We start from the raw sequence: 20,266 nt of genomic DNA, 5'->3' as shown, positions 1-20,266 counted from the left end.
TCGTATAGTGATTATCGTGTTCATAGTCAGCAGAGAATCGATGTAAGCTTCCCTCCTAATCGTGGGTTATAAGGAAAGGTTTTCATAACATCTTCGGAGTTGCGTGTCTCGTATCGTTTAGTGATTATCGTGTTCATAGTTAGCAGAGAATCGATGTAAGCTTCCCTCCTAATCGTGGGTTATAAGGAAAGGGTTTCATAACATCTTCGGAGCTGCATCTCTCGTATCGTATAGTGATTATCGTGTTCATAGTCAGCAGAGAATCGATGTAAGCTTCCCTTCTAATCGTGGGTTATAAGGAAAGGTTTTCATAACATCTTCGGAGCTGCGTGTCTCTCGTATCGTATAGTGATTATCGTGTTCATAGTCAGCAGAGAATCGATGTAAGCTTCCCTTCTAATCGTGGGTTATAAGGAAAGGTTTTCATAACATCTTCGGAGCTGCATCTCTCGTATCGTATAGTGAATATCGTGTTCATAGTCAGCAGAGAACCGATGTAAGCTTCCCTTCTAATCGTGGGTTATAAGGAAAGGTTTTCATAATATCGGAGCTGCGTGTCTCTCGTATCGTATAGTGATTATCGTGTTCATAGTTAGCAGAGAATCGATGTAAGCTTCTCCTCTAATCGTGGCTTTTCAGGAAGGGTTTTGATAACGTCTTCAGAGTTTAGTAATTAGTGCTGGTATTGATTCTATTTAGACTTCACTGTGATTCTTGGGTTAGGGAAGGTTTTCATAGTTCAGTAATTAGTGCTTACGTGTGTATCGATTCTATATAGACTTCACTTTGATTCTTGGCTTAGGGAAGGTTTTTATAGAGCGTACCCAGATATGTTTCTTCCTTCGAAATACGACCTTCCAATTAGCGGCTCTTTTAGATCAGTAGTCAGCACGTGTGAGAGGATGGCAGTAAATTTTTATAGGCTTTTCTTCGAGTCTTGATCCAGGCGAGTTATTTACCCATGCAGTCCATCCAGTTCTGCTCCTTCGAAATACGACCTTCCAATTAGAGGCTCTTTTACATCAGTAGTTAGCACGCGTGAAGGTTTGCCAGTAAATTTTTATAGGCTTGTCTTCGAGTTTTGATCCAGGCGAGTTATATACCCATGCAGTCCATCCAGTTCTGCTCCTTCGAAATAGGACCTTCTCTTCGGGCATCTAGCGGGGGTGTTTATATTAGTGCTGAATCCATTGAAGTCTAGGTAGAACTCAGGTAAGGAGGTAAGGGTAAGCACTCTACTCAGGTCCTTCCCTTCATTCAGCACAGGACCTTCGAACAAACGCTTTCTCTTCGGGTATCTAGCGGGCGTGTTTATATTAGTGCTGAATCCATTGAAGTCTAGGTAGAACTCAGGTAAGGAGGTAAGGGTAAGCACTCTACTCAGGTCCTTCCCTTCATTCAGCACAGGACCTTCGGACTAACGCTTTCTCTTCGGGTATCTAGCGGGCGTGTTTATATTAGTGCTGAATCCATTGAAGTCTGTGTAGCAATCAGCTGAGGAGGCAAGGGTAAGCATTCCCTCCACTCAGGTCCATCCCCTCATTCAGTACAGGGACCATATTTTCAAACGCTTCGCCGCTTACACACTCACATTTGACAGGGTTTTTGAAGGGGTATTGGTCATTTCCAGAGGTACATTTATGACCCTGATGGTAGTTTGACCCCTCTTATGTACCTTAAACGTGAAAAACACCCCTGAAAACCCGATTAAACTCCATTCTAGCCTTTGGAAATAGATGACATGAGAGGTGGAAGCGTCTGAGAATACCGACCCTGGACCTTCGAAGTAACGCTTTCTCTTTGGGTATCTGGCGGGCGTGTTCACAGTATTGTTGGGTCTACTGAAGTCTCGGTAGGAGTCGAAGTTGAGGAGGTGAGGATTGGCAGCCCCTCCCTCAGGTCCATCCCTTCATTCAGTACAGGACCTTCAAACTAACACTTTCTCTTTGGGTATCTGGCGGGCGAGTTCACAGTATTGTTGGGTCCACTGAAGTCTCGGTAGGAATCGAAGTTGAGGAGGTGAGGATAGGCAGCCCCTCCCTCAGGTCCATTCCTTCATTCAGTACAGGACCTTCGAACTAACGCTTTCTCTTTTGGTATCTGGCGGGCATGTTCAGTATTGTTGGGTCCGCTGAAGTCTTGGTAGGAGTCGAAGTTGAGGAGGTCAGGATAGGCAGCCCCTCCACTAAACTCCATTCCTCCGCCAAATTTGAACCTTTGGACTAGCGCCTCCCATTGAAGAGCGACGGACAGACAGACAGAAACAGAGACAGAGTGAGACAGAGACAAGCGAAACAATGACACGGAAACACTCAGATTTGCAGACAGACAAAACCAGAGACAGACACACAGACAGGCTTTTTTTTTTTCTCTTTACGCCCTTGAACTGCCTCCTTAGCTGTACACAAAAAAAAGAGTGAGACAGAGATTAGCTAAACAATGACACAGAAGCACTCAGATTTGCAGACAGACAGACAAACACAAACCCATATCACAAGCTCCCCATTCTTAGTTCCGACAATATCAATATGCGAGACCTTTTTTCGATACGAGCTTTTTATGGCCCACTTTTATATGTTGATGGCTTCACCCAACATATGAAACCGTTTGAAAGTCGCTGTTGTTTATTGAGCTGGTATTATTTGTCATCTCTTATCAAGGGGGAGGTTAGAACATGTTTGGAAGTAGGATTAGAAAGCGAGCAACCACATTAACGTAGCCATTAAAGTTTAGAAGTTGCCGTAGGTGTTTGAGTTGGTAATAAATGATTTCTTTTAGTAAGGGAGAGAGTAAGAGATAGTTTATGAGTAGATGAAATAAAAAGAAACCTACTTAAAGCTCAATCATCAATCTCTTCCCATGATTTCTTTTAGTAAGGGAGAGAGTAAGAGATAGTTTATGAGTAGATGAAATAAAAAGAAACCTACTTAAAGCTCAATCATCAATCTCTTCCCATGATTTATTTTAGTAAGGGAGATAATAAGAGATAGTTAAAAGTAAGTTGAAAAAAAAACTACTTAAGCTCAATCATCAATCTCTTTCCATCGCCGTCACATTCTCCTCTTCTAAGTAAGGGAGAGATAGGAGTAAGATAAAAAAGGAGATAACATGCATTAGTCTACTCCTTAATATATTACCCTTCACCGAAAGAAAGATAAGAAAGAAACATTGTAAGGACCCTCAATCTCTTCCTTCCATCCCCTTCACCGACTCTCAATCTCTTCCTTCCATCCCCTTCACCGCCTTCTCTTAGTAACCCAGAACTTGAATTACTGCTCAGACTGAGATAAGAAAGAGCACACACATTAGTCCATCCCTCAAGAAAAGAAAATGAGAGGATCAACCTTATAGTCTCTCCCTCAGTCTCCTTCCATGGTCTTCCCCGTCACCGCCTCCTTTTAGTAAGTCAGAGAGAACATATACATTACCTTTCAAGAATATAACGAAAATATTAAAAAGAACAAACATTAGCCTCACTCTCAGCCTCCCTCCATTCCTTTCACCTTCGTCTATTCGTAGTAAGGCAGAGAACAAGATAAATAAGAGAGATCATACATTAGTCTCTCCCTCAAAAAGAAAGAACCAAGATTAGCCTACCTCAGCCTACGTTGCCAGATTATCGTATTAACCACATATCGTATCTATCATTTTTATGCCTCAAACTCTCGTACCTACACAAGTAACGTGAGAAAATCAAAGTTAGCGCTAAAACTGTTGAATAGCGATGTTTTTCGTTCTTTGTTGTTACAGTTATCGGTCAGCAACTACAAAAAAATGAAATGCGATGAGTACGATAATTTGACAACGCTGCTCTCAATCTCTTCCCATCCCCTTCCATCCCCTTTCACCGCCTCCTCCTCCTCTCCCCGCCAGATGGAGAAGATCGTGGAGCAAATGCAGCAGGAGGAGACGGGCGTGCCTGTGCGGACCGTCAAGAGCTTCATGACCAAGATCCCGTCCGTGTTTACCGGCGCGGACCTCATTATCTGGATGATGCGGAACCTCGACGTGGAAGACCAGAGTGAGTGTGGCGGGCTGCTGGGTGGATGAGTGGGTGGGTGGGTGGGTGTTTGTGTGAGTGGGCTGCTGGGTGGATGAGTGGATGGGTGGGTGGGTGGGTGGGTGTTTGTGTGAGTGGGCTGCTGGGTGGATGAGTGGATGGGTGGGTGGGTGTTTGTGTGAGTGGGCTGCTGGGTGGATGAGTGGATGGGTGGGTGGGTGTTTGTGTGAGTGGGCTGCTGGGTGGATGAGTGGAACGGTGGGTGGCTGTTTGTGTGAGTGGGCTGCTGGGTGGATGAGTGGATGGGTGGGTGATTGGTTGGGTGGCTGTCTGGGTGAATGAATGAATAGGTGGATGGATGGTGGGATGAATGGATGAATGAATGGAAAGATGGATGACTAGGTGGATGAGTGGATGGGTGGATGAACGAATGGCTGAGTGGCTGTGTGAATGAATGAATGGATACGTGGATGGCTGGATGGCTAGGTGGATGGATGAGTGGATGGGTGAGTGGTTGGCTGGATGATTGGGTTAGTGGGGGTATAACTGGACACGTGGATGGCGGCAGTCACCAGATTATCGCACTCAGACCATCCAATTATCATTTCCAAACCCAAAACTGTCGTACCCACACCTGTATCGATATGCAATTGAAGTTATTGTTAAAAACGTTAATAGGTGATGTTTTTTGGCAATAGTTATGGATCACAAAACGGAAAATACAATGTGCTTAGTATAAAAAATTTGGTGAGGCTGATGGGTGGGTGGTTCGGTGAGTGGTTGAGTGGGTGAGGAGGTGTGTGGTTGGGTAGTGGATGGTTGAGTGGGTGGACGGGTGGCTGGTTGAGTGAATGGGTTTGGACGTTATCCTGTTTTTCCTCTGGCTGTTTTTTCGGTCCTCTGCTGTTCTTGTTTTTCTTGTTCTTGTTCTTCTTGTTCTTGTTCTTTTCAAAGGTGTTTTCTCCTCTTTTTCTCGGTTTCTTTTTTCTTTTCCACCTTTTCCTCCTCCTGAGCCTCGTTTTTTCTTCCTCCTCCTTTTCCTCCTCCTGAGCCTCGTTTTTTCTTCCTCCCCCTTTTCCTTTTCCTTCTCTCTCTCTCTCTCTCTCTCTCTCTCTCTCTCTCTCTCTCTCTCTCTCTCTCTCTCTCTCTCTCTCTCTCTCTCTCTCTCTCTCTCTCTCTCTCTCTCTCTCTCTCTCATTCCATTTTTTTCTTTCTTTTTTTCTTTCTTTCTTTCTTTCTTTCTTTTTCTTTCTTTCTTTCTTTCTTTCTATCTATCTTTCTGTCAGTTCTTTCTTTCTCATTTCTTTCTTTCTGCCATTTCTCTCTCTCTCTCTCTCTCTCTCTCTCTCTCTCTCTCTCTCTCTCTCTCTCTCTCTCTCTCTCTCTCTCTCTCTCTCTCTCTCTCTCTCTCTCTCTCTCTCTCTCTCTCTCTCTCTCTCTCTCTCTCTCTCTCTCTCTCTCTCTCTCTCTCTCACTCTCTCTATCTCTCTCTCTCTCTCTCTCTCTCTCTCTCTCTCTCTCTCTCTCTCTCTCTCTCTCTCTCTCTCTCTCTCTCTCTCTCTCTCTCTCTCTCTCTCTCTTCCTGTCTTATGATTCTTCCCTCTTCTCCCTCCTGTTCTTCCCTCCCTCCCTCCCTCCCTCCATTACGGCTTCTTCATCTCTCCATCCGACCTTTCTCCTCCACCACTCTCCTCCCTCTTCTTTACCTTCCTTTTTCTTCCCTCCACTCTTTTCCTCCACACTCCTCACCTCATCTTTCCTCCCCTCCCTCTTTCCCTCCCTCTCTTACTCTTTCCTCCATCCCTCCATTTCTTTTCCCTCCACTGGATTTTTCCCTTCTTCATATCCCTTACCTCCCTCCTCCTCCTCCTCCTCCTCCTCCTCCTCCTCCTCCTTCTCCTCATTCATTCCCTCCAGCCTTTCTTTCCTCCCTCCTCCATTTCTCCTTTTCACTCTCCCTCATTTCTTCTTTTTTTCTACTGTTTCTTCTCCCTTTCCTCCTCCTCCTCCTCCTCCTTCTCTCTCCCTTCTTTCCTCCGTGTTCTCTATCCTCCTCCACATTTTTTCTCTCATCTCAACAGACCTCTCCTCCTCCTCCTCCTCCTCCTCCTCCTCAACGCCTACATAATTACCTCTCTTTCCTCCTTACCTCCCCCTCTTCTCCTTCCTCCCCCTTGTCTCTCTCAGGTTTCTTCTCTCCTTGCCTCCTTCCCCATCCTCATCTCTTATCTCCATATCTCCATTCTCCTCTTATCTTTCCTCTCCTTCCTTCTATTTTCATTTCCAGGTATCTATTTTCATACAAACCATTTTCTTCTACTTCTTATTTTTCATTTTTTCCTTCATCTACCATTTTTTTTTCTCTCTCTCTCTCTCTTTCCCTTCTTTTCTCTCTCCCCGTTTATCCCTTTTTTCACTCTCCTTTCCTCCACGACTGTTTTTTTCCTCTCTCATTTCCTTCCCTTTTATCTCTTCGTTTCCTTTTCCTTTCTTCTTTATCTTCCTGACCTTCACTTATGTCTCTGTTATCGCCTTCCTTCCATCACCATTTTCCTCCATACAATTTATCTTCTCTTTTTCCTGTCACTCATTCTATCGACACTCCTTTTTCCTCCTTCAGCATCCCTTCCCTCCATTTTCTTTCCCTTCTCTTCTATGTCTCTCTCCTTTCATTCCCTTCCATACTAACCCTCCCTTTCCTTCCTTCTCCATCCCTCTCCTTCATCTCCTTTCCCTTTACTTTTCTTCTATGTCTCTTCTCTCTCTCCTTTCTATACTAACCCATCCTTTCCTTCCATCACCTTTACCCACATTCATCCCCTCCCTCCCTCCCTCCCTCCCTCCCAGCCTCCATCATCTCGTCCCATCATTCGCCCAAGTAACGTTCATCTATTTTAGTGTCTCCTTAATTTTGGCGAAGTGCGGCGAAGTGACCTTAAAAGTGTTATAAGTGGGGCCCTGTGTGTCTTTGAGGGCGTAGGGTGTAGCTTATGGGTGGAGAAAGGAGGGGAAGGGTGTGGTGTGGTGTGGGTGTGGAGGGGGAGGGGAGGGGTGGTGGGTGTGGGTTGTAGTTTACGTAGATGGGGAGGGGAGGGGTGTGTTGTCTTGTGAGTGTGGGGTGTGGCTTACGTAAGAACATAGGGAGACTGCAAGAGGCCGAATGGCGTACACAAGGCAGCTCCAGATTCCCCCCCACTATCACCTGTCATCCTCGTCCATGTAGCTATCAAGTCTACTCATAAAACAAGCTATCGTCCCTGCACTTACTATGTGATTGCTGAGTCCATTCCATTCCCCCACCACCCTATTACTAAGCCAATGCCTGCCTATTTCCCTCCTATATCTAAAGTTTTCTAATTTAAATCCATTATTGCGTGTTTTATCCTGCTGGCTAATTAGTACTATACTTATATCGCCTTTGTTGTAACCCTTGACCCATTTGAATACTTCTATCAGATCTCCCCGCTAACACTCCCAAATCCCTTTCACACTCTGCCCTGCCTGTCGCTGTGGAGTCTAAACTATACCCGTGTAATGGGTTGCGTGTTCTTAATTTAATACGCTACACTTGGTAATGTTAAAATTCATCTGCCATTTCTCTGACCAAGCTGACAGTTTGTTGAGATCCTCCTGCAGTGCTCCAGCATCCTCCCCTGTCCTAATAGTGCGTCCTATTTTGGTGTCATCCGCAAATTTACCTATGTCACTAGTTATCCCATTGTCTTTTTTTTTTTCAGCAAAGGAGACAGTTCAAGGGCACAAAAAAAGTAAACATTAATAAAAAAAAAAAAGCCCGCTACTTGCTGCTCCTAAAAAGAATCCAAACCTAAAACTGAACCCTGAGGAACCCAACTGGTAACATTACCCCATTCGGATTTTTTTTACCGTTAATTAATGGTAACTCTCTGTTTCCCGTCGCTAATCCACGCCCTAATCCAATCATAAACCTTCCCTTCTATTCCATGAGCCCTGACCTTATTTAATAGTCTCTGGTGAGGTACCTTATCGAAGGCCTTACTAAAATCAAGATAAATTACATCGTAACTCTCGTCATTGTCAGCTGCCTCGTAGACTCTATTGTAAAAGGATAAAAGATTAGTAAGGCACGACTTTCCTTTAATAAACCCATGCCGTGAGCCGTGAATTAAATTATGTCCGTCAATATGATCCCTAATACTATCTGCTATTATTGACTCGAGCATTTTACCTATAACTGACGTCAAACTAATCGGCCTATAGTTTTGCATAGAGGATTTGTCTCTCTTCTTATATACTGGAATAACGTGTGCCTGCCTCCATGAAACAGGCACCACCCCTGTGTCCAGCGACTTTCTAAAAACTTCTGTTAGCTGCCCACTGATTTCAGATTTACATTCTTTTAATACCCTGGGAAAAATTTCATCTGACCCTGGCGCCTTAGTAATTTTGAGCCTATCTATCTGTCTAATCATGACCTCCCTACTTACGTTGATGTTGGTTAATCCTTCTACCTCTTCTCCCCTGTAGATCTGTTCTCCCTGAGGTATATCGTCTAACTTTTCTATGGTAAATACAATTAAGAAGTATCTGTTTAAAGCCTCACTCATTTCCTCATCTGTATCTATCAGTGATTCTCCTGATTTAAGTGGCTTTATCTTATCCCTAACCTTGGTCTTATAAAGCTGAAAGAAACCCTTTGGATTGGTCTTTACTTCCTTGGCAATTCTAATCTCATAATTACGTTTTGCTATACGCGTGCTTTTCTTTACTGTTCTAGCTAAATCGTTGTAACTGTCCCTTAGGTGCGCTTCCCCCTCTTGATTCTAACATATAATCATCTTTTCCTTCCTATTTCATTTTTTAGCCTGTCTGTCATCCATCGCGGGTAATTACCTGTTGACCTGACTTCCCTGTGAGGTATAAACTATTGCTGCCCTAGTTTAATCTCCCTGACCAGACTGTTGTACTCACCCTCTTAAGCTACTGACCTGTCCAGTGACCTCACCAGAGATTAATGCCCATTTTTTTCTCAATATTTTCTGAGTAAATATAATATGTGTCAGCATAAACGCCCCTCCCTGCTCTGGGTCCTGACCTACTTCTGATCCTACTCCCTTAATCCTTTGCAGCTGCTTTCTCAACCCCTCGTAGTCCGCCTTCCTGAAGTCTTGTATTAATGTGTTGTTACTGCTGACTCTATCCTCCCATTTAATATTAAGTATAATTTCCTTATGATCACTGTTACCTAATGAATCCCCAACCTCTATGTTGCTTATTATGTCCTCTCTATTAGTTAGCAACAGATCCAAAATATTTTCTTCCTCGTTGGTGTTCTAATTAACTGTTTAAGGAAACTATCCTGTATCACATTAACAAATCCTGCGCCTCCTGGTCTCCTGCTAAAGTATCCCAGTCTATGTTCCTATAATTGAAATCCCCAATTACACACACATTCCTATATCTTGACGCCCTACTAATTTCCTGTAAAAGGGGTTGGCTACTATCCCAGGTAAGATTGGGCGGTCTGTATAGTACGCCTATGACAAGCTTCTCCTTCCTACCTATTGTTTTTTTCTACCCAGAGAGATTCTGTATTGCTATCTACCTTGATTGAGTTGTTAGTGACACACTTAATATTGCCCCTGACGAAGATTGCAACCCCACCCCGCTTCCTGCCTATTCGATCTTGGTGGAATAACCTATACCCTTCAATCTCTAATTCTAGGAGAAAGTGCCTGTCTGCAGTATTTATCCATGACTCTGTGATTGCTATCATATCAAATTTCTCTACGCACGCCTTTCCCCGCAATACATATATCTTATTCCTAATACTTTTACTGTTTGTATAGTACACATTTAGACCTACCCTTTGATTTACCCTGCGACTGCTATCATTATTATTACATTTTATGTTCTCACTACCCTAAAAAAAACTGCAGGGCCCCCAGTCCACGTTCAAGAGAATCAGACAAGATCTGAACCCCTTCTCGTGAAAGGTGAACCCGTTCCTCTGGTATAGGTGGTTCTAGCCATTGAATCGGTCGCAGCTGTCGACAAATGTCCATCCATTGGCTTTGCAATAATCTGCCAACCTGCAGTTTAATGCAACAGCCCTGGACAGCCAAATGCCACCAACCCGCCGCCTTGGCAGAACCCCACACACCACAGGAATCCCGCCCTTGCACGAAACCCTCCGCAGAGCCTCTCTGAAGCGTCGCAGAAGCTGCTCGCTACCTACCCTGCCTACGTCGTTCCCTCCCACGCTCAGGCAGACGATGGGTTTGACTCCCTCGCCTGCCATACACGCCTCTACCCTATTGCTAACATCCCTAATCTCCGCCCCTGGAAAATACATCCTTGTCCTACGCTTCCTATCTCTAACACAGAAGGCCTTATCTAAAAACCTAACCTGGCTATCCCCAACAACCAAAATGTTACCTCGGAGCAGGGATTTGTCATCTGCCCTCCTCTCCTTCACCTCCTGCTCCTCCACTGCTTCCTCCTCCCTCGGCTCAGAGAGTGCCTGGAAGGAGTTGCGGCACTCCACACCCTCAGGAGTGGACTTCTTCAGCTTCAGGCGGCCCCCACGGTTCTCAACCACCTTCCAGCCCCCATCTTCAGACGGTGTACTATGTACATCGCCTGACTGAGAACCTGATGAACGGAGGACTCGATTTTCCTCCCTCGTGGCCTCCACAGTCTCCTCTATTCTCTTCAAGAGAGAATTCACCAACTCCACTGCGCCACCGTCAGCCACCCCACCGGCCGCGTCTCCACACTTAAGGGTGTGGAGGGGGTATGATTTTTTTTCTTAGGGATATTAGGGCTGGAATGTAGTTAAGGTCTGATTTGTTAACGTTATATTAGTATTTATTAAGTCATGTGGCTAGTTTGGCTTTTTAATTCCATTTTTAGGGCGAAGTTAGTCACAAGTGTTGGGTTTTCACAGAGGTAAGTCGACGTATTACAGACTCAATCGTAAAACGTTATATATATATATATATATATATATATATATATATATATATATATATATATATATATATATATATATATATATATATATATATATATATATATATATATATATATATATATATATATAAACTAACCACACCTTAAAATAATGGATCAAAAAAGACATATCAGCCACACTATTGTAGTAGACAATTACGACGTTTAATAGATCAGGTGTAAGTCATCTTAGTGTGGCAGGTGTGTTTTACTGTGGCTGTGTGTGTGTTTAGTGTGTGATCTGATCTTTTTAAGGGTGTAATCTGACCTTGAGTTGAGGTTTTATTTGATCTTTATATTGGGTGTAGGGTGACCTTTATTTGGGGCGTAACGTGACCATTATTTGGGATGTAACGTGACTTAATTTTGTGTGCAGCGTGACCTATATTTGGGGCATAGTGTGACCATTATTTGAGGTGTAATGTGACCTCTATTTGGGTGTAGTGTGACCTTTGTTGGAGTGTAATGTGACCTTTATTTGGTGTGTAAGTGACATTTATTTGGGGTCTAGTTTGACCTTTATTTTGGGTGTAACGTGACCTTTATTTGGTGTGTAAGTGATCTTTATTTGGGGTACAGTGTGACCTTTATTTGAGGCGTAGCGTGACCTTTGTTTGAGGTGTAACGGGACCTGTTTTTGAGGTGTAACGAGGCCTTTATTTGGGGTGTGGCGTGACCTTTATTTTGGGATGAAATGTGACCTTTATTTTGGGTGTAGTGGTACCTTTACATGGGGTGTAGCATGACCTTTATTTGGGGTATAGTGTGGCCTTTATATGGGATGTAGTATGACCTTTATTTGGGGTGTACTCTGACCTTTATATGAGGTATATTATGACCTTTATTTGGGATGTAATGTGACCTTTATTTGGAGTGTAGTATGACCTTTATTTTGGGTGTAGTGTGACCTTTATAAGGGGTGTAGTATGACGTTCATTTGGGGTGTAGTGTGACCTTTATTTGGGGTGTAGTATGACCTTTATTTTGGGATGTAATGTGACCTTTATTTGGGATGTAGTATGACCTTTATTTTGGGTGTAGTGTGACCTTTATATGGGGTGTAGTATGACGTTCATTTGGGGTGTAGTGTGACCTTTATTTGGGGTGTAATGCGACTATTAATTGGGGTGTAAAGTGACCTTTATTGGGATGTAGCGTGACCTTTGTTTGAGATGTAATTTGCCCTTTATTTTCGGTGTAGTGTGACCTTTTTATGGGTGTAGTGTAATTAGCGTTTATTGCAAGGCTGAACAGGGATGCAGTGTGGCCGCTATAACTGATGATGATGATGATGATGATGATGATGATGAAGATAATGATGATGATGGTGGTGGTAGGTGTAGCAGCCTGTGTCTGTTGATGGCGTAATAGTCTTGGTCTTATACTCAGTTCGTGGTGGATCAAGTATAGTGAATGGGGTTTACGCACATAGTAGCACTGTGAGCCTGCGTATAGGGAGGAGAGCAGAGTGACCGGCGTGTGTGGAGGTGTGTGGATGCAGTGTGTGGAGATGTATGGAGGTGGTGTGTGGATATGGTGTGTGGGTGTGGTGTATGGATATGATATGTGGATTTAGTATGTGAAAGTGTGTGAATATGGTATGTGGTAGAGTGCGGATGTGGTGTGTGGTGTGTGAGTGTGGTAGTGAATGGTTCAAAAACGTGGCGCCTCTCACAAGATCCAGAGAGAAAATAAAACCAGAGAGAAATAAGGCGATAAATGCTAAGAATAAGAGGGGGAGGAGACATAGAGCGAACAAGCATCAAGGATTGGGGAACATGCAAAGGGTTAGGATATATTGAGGTGTGTGTGTGTGTGTGTGTGTGTGTGTGTGTGTGTGTGTGTGTGTGTGTGTGTGTGTGTAGAATGAGATATAGGGAGAAACCAGAAACGGAGACGCGAGCAAAGGGGAGATAAACGCTTGGAGTAAAATGAGGTTGGTCTGTATTTTCAGACATTAATAATATCCAAATTCCGAAAAAGAGAATAATCGCGTTTTCATAAGGGGTTTTATTTTACGTTAATATAATCGCGTTCTCATAAGGGGTTTTATTTTACGTTAATATAATCGCGTTTTCATAAGGGGTTTTATTTTACGTTAATATAATCGCGTTTTCATAAGGGGTTTTATTTTACGTTAATATAATCGCATTCTCATGAGTTTTTTTTTTTTTTCTTTTTACGCTAATGATACAGAAGCCTTGTCAACTCCCACAAGGGTTATAAAATTACCCATGCCCACAACTCCGAAATGTTAAGAGGAAGAAATCCGTGAGAGCGTGGATGAGGCAATTGTGGGAAGTGTATTGTAGATGTGAGACGGGATAAATGAAGAGAATAAAAATAGGGATAGTAATAGGGAGAGTCATGGATTTTAGGGAACAGGCAAAGTTTGAAGATTTATTAACGTGTGTGTGTGTGTGTGTGTGTGTGTGTGTGTGTGTGTGTGTATAGCGTAAGTCTCTCAGCGAAGTATCAGTACCTACCTTCTCCCCTTCACCGACAAAGTTTGGAGATATATAAACGTGTGTGTGTGTGTGTGTGTGTGTGTGTGTGTGTGTGTGTGTGTGTGTCCGTACCCGAGGTGTAGCGTAAGTCTCCTAGCAAAGTGTCATTACATTTCTCCTCTCCCTTGACAGCCGAGGCCCTTCACCTGGCACACTTGATAGCGGCTCACGGCTACTTCTTCCCCATCGATGACCACGTCCTCTCCGTGAAGAACGACTCTACCTTCTACAGATTTCAGGTGAGGGTCTGGTGCGCTGTCCTTATATGTCTCTGTTGCTCTGTCTTTCTCTCTCTGTCTCTGTGTCTGTCTGTCTCTCTAACACTTAATTGCTATCTCCATCTTCCTTTCTTTTTCTTTTACTTTCTTTTTTTTCTTCCTTGTTTCATTTGATTTTAGTTTCTGTCTGTCTGTCTGTCTGTCTGTCTGTTCTCTCTCTCTCTCTCTCTCTCTCTCTCTCTCTCTCTCTCTCTCTCTCTCTCTCTCTCTCTCTCTCTCTCTCTCTCTCTCTCTCTCTCTCTCTCTCTCTCTCTCTCTCTCTCTCTCTCTCTCTCTCTCTCTCTCTCTCTCTCTCTCTCTCTTTAACATTTTATTTCTAGTTTTTCACATGTTTCCACTTTTTCTTTTTTATATAATCTCACTTTTTTCCTTTATTTATGTCTTTCCTTTTTTAATTTTTTTTTCATTCATTCTTTTTCCATTGTTATTTTATTTTTCTTTCTTTCTTTCTTTCTTTCTTTCTCTCTTTCTCTCTCTTTCCTTCTTTCTTTGTGTATTTATTTATCTCTCCACATGTACGTCTATCCCACTTCTCCCTTCCTCCATATCCTCTTCTTATTTGAGTGATATATTACTGTTAAACTTTCATCGTATCTCTTATTATCTTGTATTAATCTGTTACTCTTCTCTCCCTCTCCCTCCCATGCTCTACCTCATCGTCGTCTTCTACATCATCGTCGTCATCATTATCTCCGCAACGCAACTCAATGCAACTCCTTGAAGACTCCTTATTTTTGGCCTTCCAACTGCTGGGAACCTGAAAACACGGATTATGGTGAGTGTGTTGCGTGTGTGTGTGTGTGGGGGGGGGGGGGTTGTTGCGTGTGTGTGATTGTGTGTTGAGGTGCAAGAGTAAAGGGAGGAGGTTTTGATGTCTTGTTTTGGTGTGCGTGTGTGTGTGTGTGTGTGTGTGTGTGTGTGTGTGTGTGTGTGTGTGTGAGAGAGAGAGAGAGAGAGAGAGAGAGAGAGAGAGGAAGAGAGAGAGAGAAGGAAGAGAGAGAGAAGGAAGAAAGAAAGAAATAAATAAAGAATGAATGAATGAAGGAAGGAAGAAAGGAAGGAAGGAAGGAAAAAGTGAATTAAAGAAATGAAAAAGAATGAATGATAAAACGAAAGAAAGGAGAGAGAGAGAGAGAGAGAGAGAGAGAGAGAGAGAGAGAGAGAGAGAGAGAGAGAGAGAGAGAGAGAGAGAGAGAGAGAGAGAGAGAGAGAGAGTCACCCCACCATACACACACGACATGGACCCCACAAAGAACCTCCAATTCGACTTCACAATGGCCGGAGACTTTTAATTTTTCGAAGCAAGAAAAAGCTCGCACACACACAAACAGACACACACACAAACATACACACGCACACACAAAGGTATACACACACAAGGATAGAAGAACTGAGTGTGTGTGTGCGTGTGTGTGTGTGTGTGTGTGTGTGTGTGTGTGTGTGTGTGTGTGTGTTATAGAAAAGAGTCATTCCCTCGTCAAATCGCCACCACCACCACCACCACCGCCATCACCACCACCACCACCACCATCACCACCACTACCACCACCACCACCACCTCGCCGCCGCCCCTTCAAAGGCCTCACAGCGCGGCCATCATCGTTGTCATCAAGTTATTTAGGATCAGAGAGAGAGAGAGAGAGAGAGAGAGAGATTTCGCGCACCCAGTCCTCGGTAACGTTCGATTTGTGCTTAAAGGAGACACTTCGAGATGAGTGAAGTTCTTATGAAGGTGTGTGTGTGTGTGTGTGTGTGTGTCCGGATCTCGGCCTCAGCATCAGTATTAAATTTCATGTCGAGCAATTGACAAGAATAATTAAATAAGTCGGTTTCATTAAGTAGATTAAGTAGAGATTATTGAAAAACATCAATGGAGGAGGGGGTGGGGGTAGGAGCTATTGACGTTTAAGGAATATAAGTTAAACAAAGCACAACAGATGAAAGGTCGGTGATGTGCGAGGTTCATTAGGTAAAGTTCGGGGCATACGCCGTAGCTGCGCGTGGCCTCAGTGTTTATCCCCGTCGCATTTTTCTGCGCCCAAAAACGTATTTTGGTGGGAGCTTAGTGGGGGCTTAGGGGTTTTTTATGGTACTTGGTGGTAGTCTGAGTAGTCCGTGCCGCCTTGACGTGAATGAACTTACACTCATTAGAACTCGATTAACCTCCTTTTTGGCCTTTGGAAATAGTTGGTGTGAGGGGTGGGAGCATCTGACAATACCAACCCTTGTCCCTTGAGCTTACGATGGGAAGAATCCATTACCCCGGGAGACAGGACCAGGGTGACATCCGGGTTACCTCAGATTACCTTCCCCAGGTTTTTCTAGATTCATTTATCAACCAGTCCGAAGGGGAGGATGAACAGCTGGGTGAGTTGCACGCCGACTGCCCGGGCTGGAATTCGAACCCAAGCCTGCGATTTTGTAGCTAGGCATGCTAACCACTGCACAACGGAGGCTTTAAATGGCGATGTCTTATTATTATTATTATTATTATTATTATTATTATTATTATTATTATTATTATTATTATTATTATTATTATTATTATTATTATTATTATTATTATTAGTAGTAGTAGTAGTAGTAGTAGTAGTAGTAGTAGTAGTAGTAGTAGTAGTAGTAGTAGTAGTAGTAGTAGTAGTAGTAGTAGTAATGGAAGTTGAAGTAGCCGAATGTGTTAGGACAGTTATTCAATAAGGCAAAACGATATCATTAACTTTGCGTCACGAAATGGCATTGGATTATGTGTTTAGCGGAGTCAATCATCAAGTTGTCCCGGCACACACATCCAATAAGGCTTTAGGACGTGTGTGGCAAAGTTATCCAATACGTCTAAATGGCATCATCAAATTTACGTGATCAGGGGGCATTAGATTCTATATTTAACCCAGTCATTCATCACGCCGTCCCTCGGAAACGGAGTCATAACAGCATCAGTCAACAACAAAACTTCGGAATGTGTTGGGAGAGGTATTCAATCCGGCAAAAGACCATCACTAACTCAGGTGTGTTTGGCTTCGTTATTTACACTGGAGCAAGATTAGAGCCTCGCGTGACCACAGGGCGACAAGAACCGTGGGTGCGTGTCCTCTCTCCTCGCCGCTACTTGCACTGCGAAAATCGATTGAACTGTATCACTGCCTTTTGTTCGGCCCTCCACGGCGAGCGAGGTGTGGGAGGAGGAGCAGTAGGGGCAGGAGAAGGAGTAGGAGGAGGCTGCGTGGGTGGTGGTGGTGGTGGTGCGGTCCAGAGGATGATACATGCCTGAAGAGAGAAAGTGTGTGTGTGTGTGTGTGTGTGTGTGTGTGTGTGTGTGTGTGTGTGTGTGTGTGTGTGTGTGTGTGTGTGTGTGTGTGTGTGTGTGTTACCAAGAAATCCCTATCCCCCAAAAAATCTCTCTTTCTGTTACTTTCCTATTTATTCATTCGTTCATATATTTACACCATGGAGTTTTTCATTACGTTTTGCGAATTATTTACGTTTCAACAATATCCATGAGTCATGAGCCGTGAATCATTTCCTCACGTATCGTTTCAAACATGATTCACTACGTCGGTAAGTTCCGTATCCTGAGTGTGGACAACATCACATACAAAAGAAATGATATATGTCAGCCGGAAGCGGAACTTTACAAACACTAACAAGATTCCGGTTGCAGGCAGCAGCTGGCCGGCTCCACCCAGTGTCTGCTATCAATAGAGATTCAGGCCTCTTTTATAATAGGATCTTATAGTGAAACCAAATTGTCGAGTCTGTTTTGGCGTTGGCTCCCACGGGTCCATTTCTCCCCTCTGCTCTGCCACACAGTCCCAACACCTATTTTTTCCTCTCATATGTTGCCTATAGCTTACATATGAGAGGAAAAGATAGGTGTTGGGACTGTGTGGCAGAGCATAGGGGAGGAAAAGACCCGCGGGAGCCAACGCCAGACCGGCCTCGACATATTTGAAAGACTTTAGTGTTGTAACGCTGCCATAGAACAAGAAGCTCCTGTTGTAGTGTTTTAGTTCTCTGTAGTGCCCCAAACCATAGTCCTTTTATACTTCTCAGTACCATGATATAAATTTGATGAAAAAATAGATGAGTTTACAAATAAAATGGTTAACCAGTGAAACACTCTTGCAAATACGGTCAGAAGCTTCAGGAGAGGGTTAATTATTCTCATGGATAGTAATAAATGGTGTTCGGTTTACAGGGCCAATGATTAGCGGGCATTTTCCTCAATCTTTTTTTTTTTTTTCCCTTGAGCTGCTTCCTTTACTGTAAACAAAAAACTGACCTCTTGCGAACTCCTGTTACATTTTTTTTTTTACAACAAAGGAGACAGCTCAAGGGCACAAAAAAAAGGAAACAATAATAAAAAAAAATCCCGCTACTCGCTGCTCCTAAAAAAAAGTCAAAAGAGGTTGCCGAAAGAGAGGTCAATTTCGGGAGGAGAGGTGTCCTGATAAGTATTGGTAGATTAGCGGTAGATTAGCATTTCATCCCTCTAAATACACATCGACCTATACCTGCATACTTTTCTGTCGACTCATCCCGGTAGATTACACAGCACTGGAGCACCCGTTTCCATCTCCTCCTGTCCTCTGCATCTTCCTCCGTCATACCAAACCTCTCCATGGCCCCCTCACCACACCCATAAAACTCCTCTCTGGCTTTCCTCTTTCCCTCTTGCCTTTTCTCCTCTGCACATCTCCAATCATCTCAATCTTGACCCATCACTACCTATATCACCGGTCCCTCACCTACGTCTCCATGGCCCCCTCACCACACCCATAAAACTCCTCTCTGGCCTTCCTCTTTTCCTCTTGCCTGTTAACTCCATCCCAGCATCCTTCTCTTGGTATACCCAGAATTTCTCCACATATTTCCAATCATCTCAATCTTGACCCATCACTACCTGTATGTTCCTCGCTTCTTAGTTGGCTATATCACCTATCCTTCACCTACGAGCAATACCTCCCTCGGACCTATGTAAGCTATATCACCTATCCCTCACCTACGAGTACGAGTAATACCTCCCTTTGACCTATGTAACCCGTGTGCCTCCCATCCCCAGCCGTGTACCTATGTAACCAGTGTGCCTCCCCTCCCCAGCCGTGTACCTATGTAACCCGTGTGCTCCCCCATCCCAGCCGTGTACCTATGTAACACGTGTGCCTCCCTCTGAAGCTGTGTATACCTGTGTGACACGTGTCCTCCCCCCTCCCAGCCGTGTACCTGTGTAAGCGCACCATGCAGAACAAGGCGCGGTTGGAGCTGGCGGACTACGAGGCGGAGAATTTGGCGCGGCTACAGAAGATGTTCAGCCGGAAGTGGGAGTTCATCTTCATGCAGGTACTACTACTACTACTACTACTACTACTACTACTACTACTACTACTACTTTTTTTTTTTACAGCTAAGGAGACAGTTCAAGGGCGTAAAAAAAATATATATAAAAAAGCCCGCTACTTACTGCTCCTGAATAGAGGTCAAAGGAGTGTCCAAAAAGAGAGGTCAATTTCTCCTCCTGCTCCTCCTCCTCCTCCTCCTACTACTACTACTACTACTACTACTACTACTACTACTACTTTTACTACTACTACTACCACTAATTAATATTAAAAAAAACCACCAGTATAGAATCACTACATATAGACTCGTTATCAATTTCCAGACCAATGATACAGCAATAAGGGCATGAAAATACACCATTAATTATTCACCGTGATGCCCCCTCCACCTCTAATTGTCTACCCTTGCACACCCCCCCCCCCCCCATCTCTCGCCCCCTCCACCAGGCCGAGGCGCAGAGCAAAGTGGACAAGAAGAGAGACAAACTGGAGAGGAAGGTGTTAGACTCTCAGGAGCGGGCGTTCTGGGACGTTCACAGACCCATGGTGAGTGAGTGCGTGAGTGAGTGTGTGAATGAGTTAGGGAGTGAATGAGAGAGAGAGAGAGAGAGAGAGAGAGAGAGAGAGAGAGAGAGAGAGAGAGAGTGTCTGTGTCTAATATGAAAGTCAGTTCCATTAAAAAAGAAGCGAATAGAATAGAAAATAGAAAACAAATAAGTATCATTTCTCATCTATGGTACTTCAAAAAATAAACACGGGAACGAGAAGAAACAAAAGAGTAACTAAACGCGCATTGCTGACTATCATTTCTCCCTCCCTCCTCTCCCTCCTCCCTCCCTTACTCCCTCGCTCCCTTCCTTCTTCCATCCGTCTCTCTTATTCCTCCTTCCCTATGCTTCTCCTTCCTTCCTTTCTTTCTCTCTCCCAATTCCTCTTCCCCCTCCCTCGCTCAATTTTATCTCTTCCTTCTTTCCTCTCTTCTTTCCTCTTTCATCCCCTCCTCCCTCCTCCTTCCGCTTCCTTCATCCCCTTCTTCCACTCCTCCCTCGCTTGCTTCCTCTATCAATTCATTCATTCCTCCCATCTACTTTCTGCTGTTCTTTATTATACCCCACCTCTCCCTACCTCCCTGTTTCTCTTCCTCCACCTCTT

General features: G+C 43.9%; 1 protein-coding gene across 5 annotated transcripts in view; it reads left to right on the top strand.

Moving 5' to 3' along the window:
- LOC127005830 (regulator of G-protein signaling 7-like) overlaps positions 1-20,266 on the top strand; it is an 82,883-nt gene that overhangs the window by 46,662 nt on the left and 15,955 nt on the right. For all 5 annotated transcript variants that reach the window (XM_050875006.1, XM_050875002.1, XM_050875004.1 and 2 more), the window contains exons 3-7: positions 3,874-4,021; positions 13,633-13,739; positions 14,502-14,553; positions 18,991-19,115; positions 19,562-19,660. In XM_050875006.1, the coding sequence (XP_050730963.1) occupies positions 3,874-4,021; positions 13,633-13,739; positions 14,502-14,553; positions 18,991-19,115; positions 19,562-19,660 (531 nt within the window). The remainder of the gene's footprint in view (positions 1-3,873; positions 4,022-13,632; positions 13,740-14,501; positions 14,554-18,990; positions 19,116-19,561; positions 19,661-20,266) is intronic.

The sequence above is a fragment of the Eriocheir sinensis genome, chromosome 31, assembly GCF_024679095.1.
Source record: "Eriocheir sinensis breed Jianghai 21 chromosome 31, ASM2467909v1, whole genome shotgun sequence".
Lineage (NCBI taxonomy): Eukaryota > Metazoa > Arthropoda > Malacostraca > Decapoda > Varunidae > Eriocheir > Eriocheir sinensis.
The sequence above is the reverse complement of the archived record's forward strand: the minus strand, read 5'-3'. Positions and strand labels throughout refer to the sequence as shown.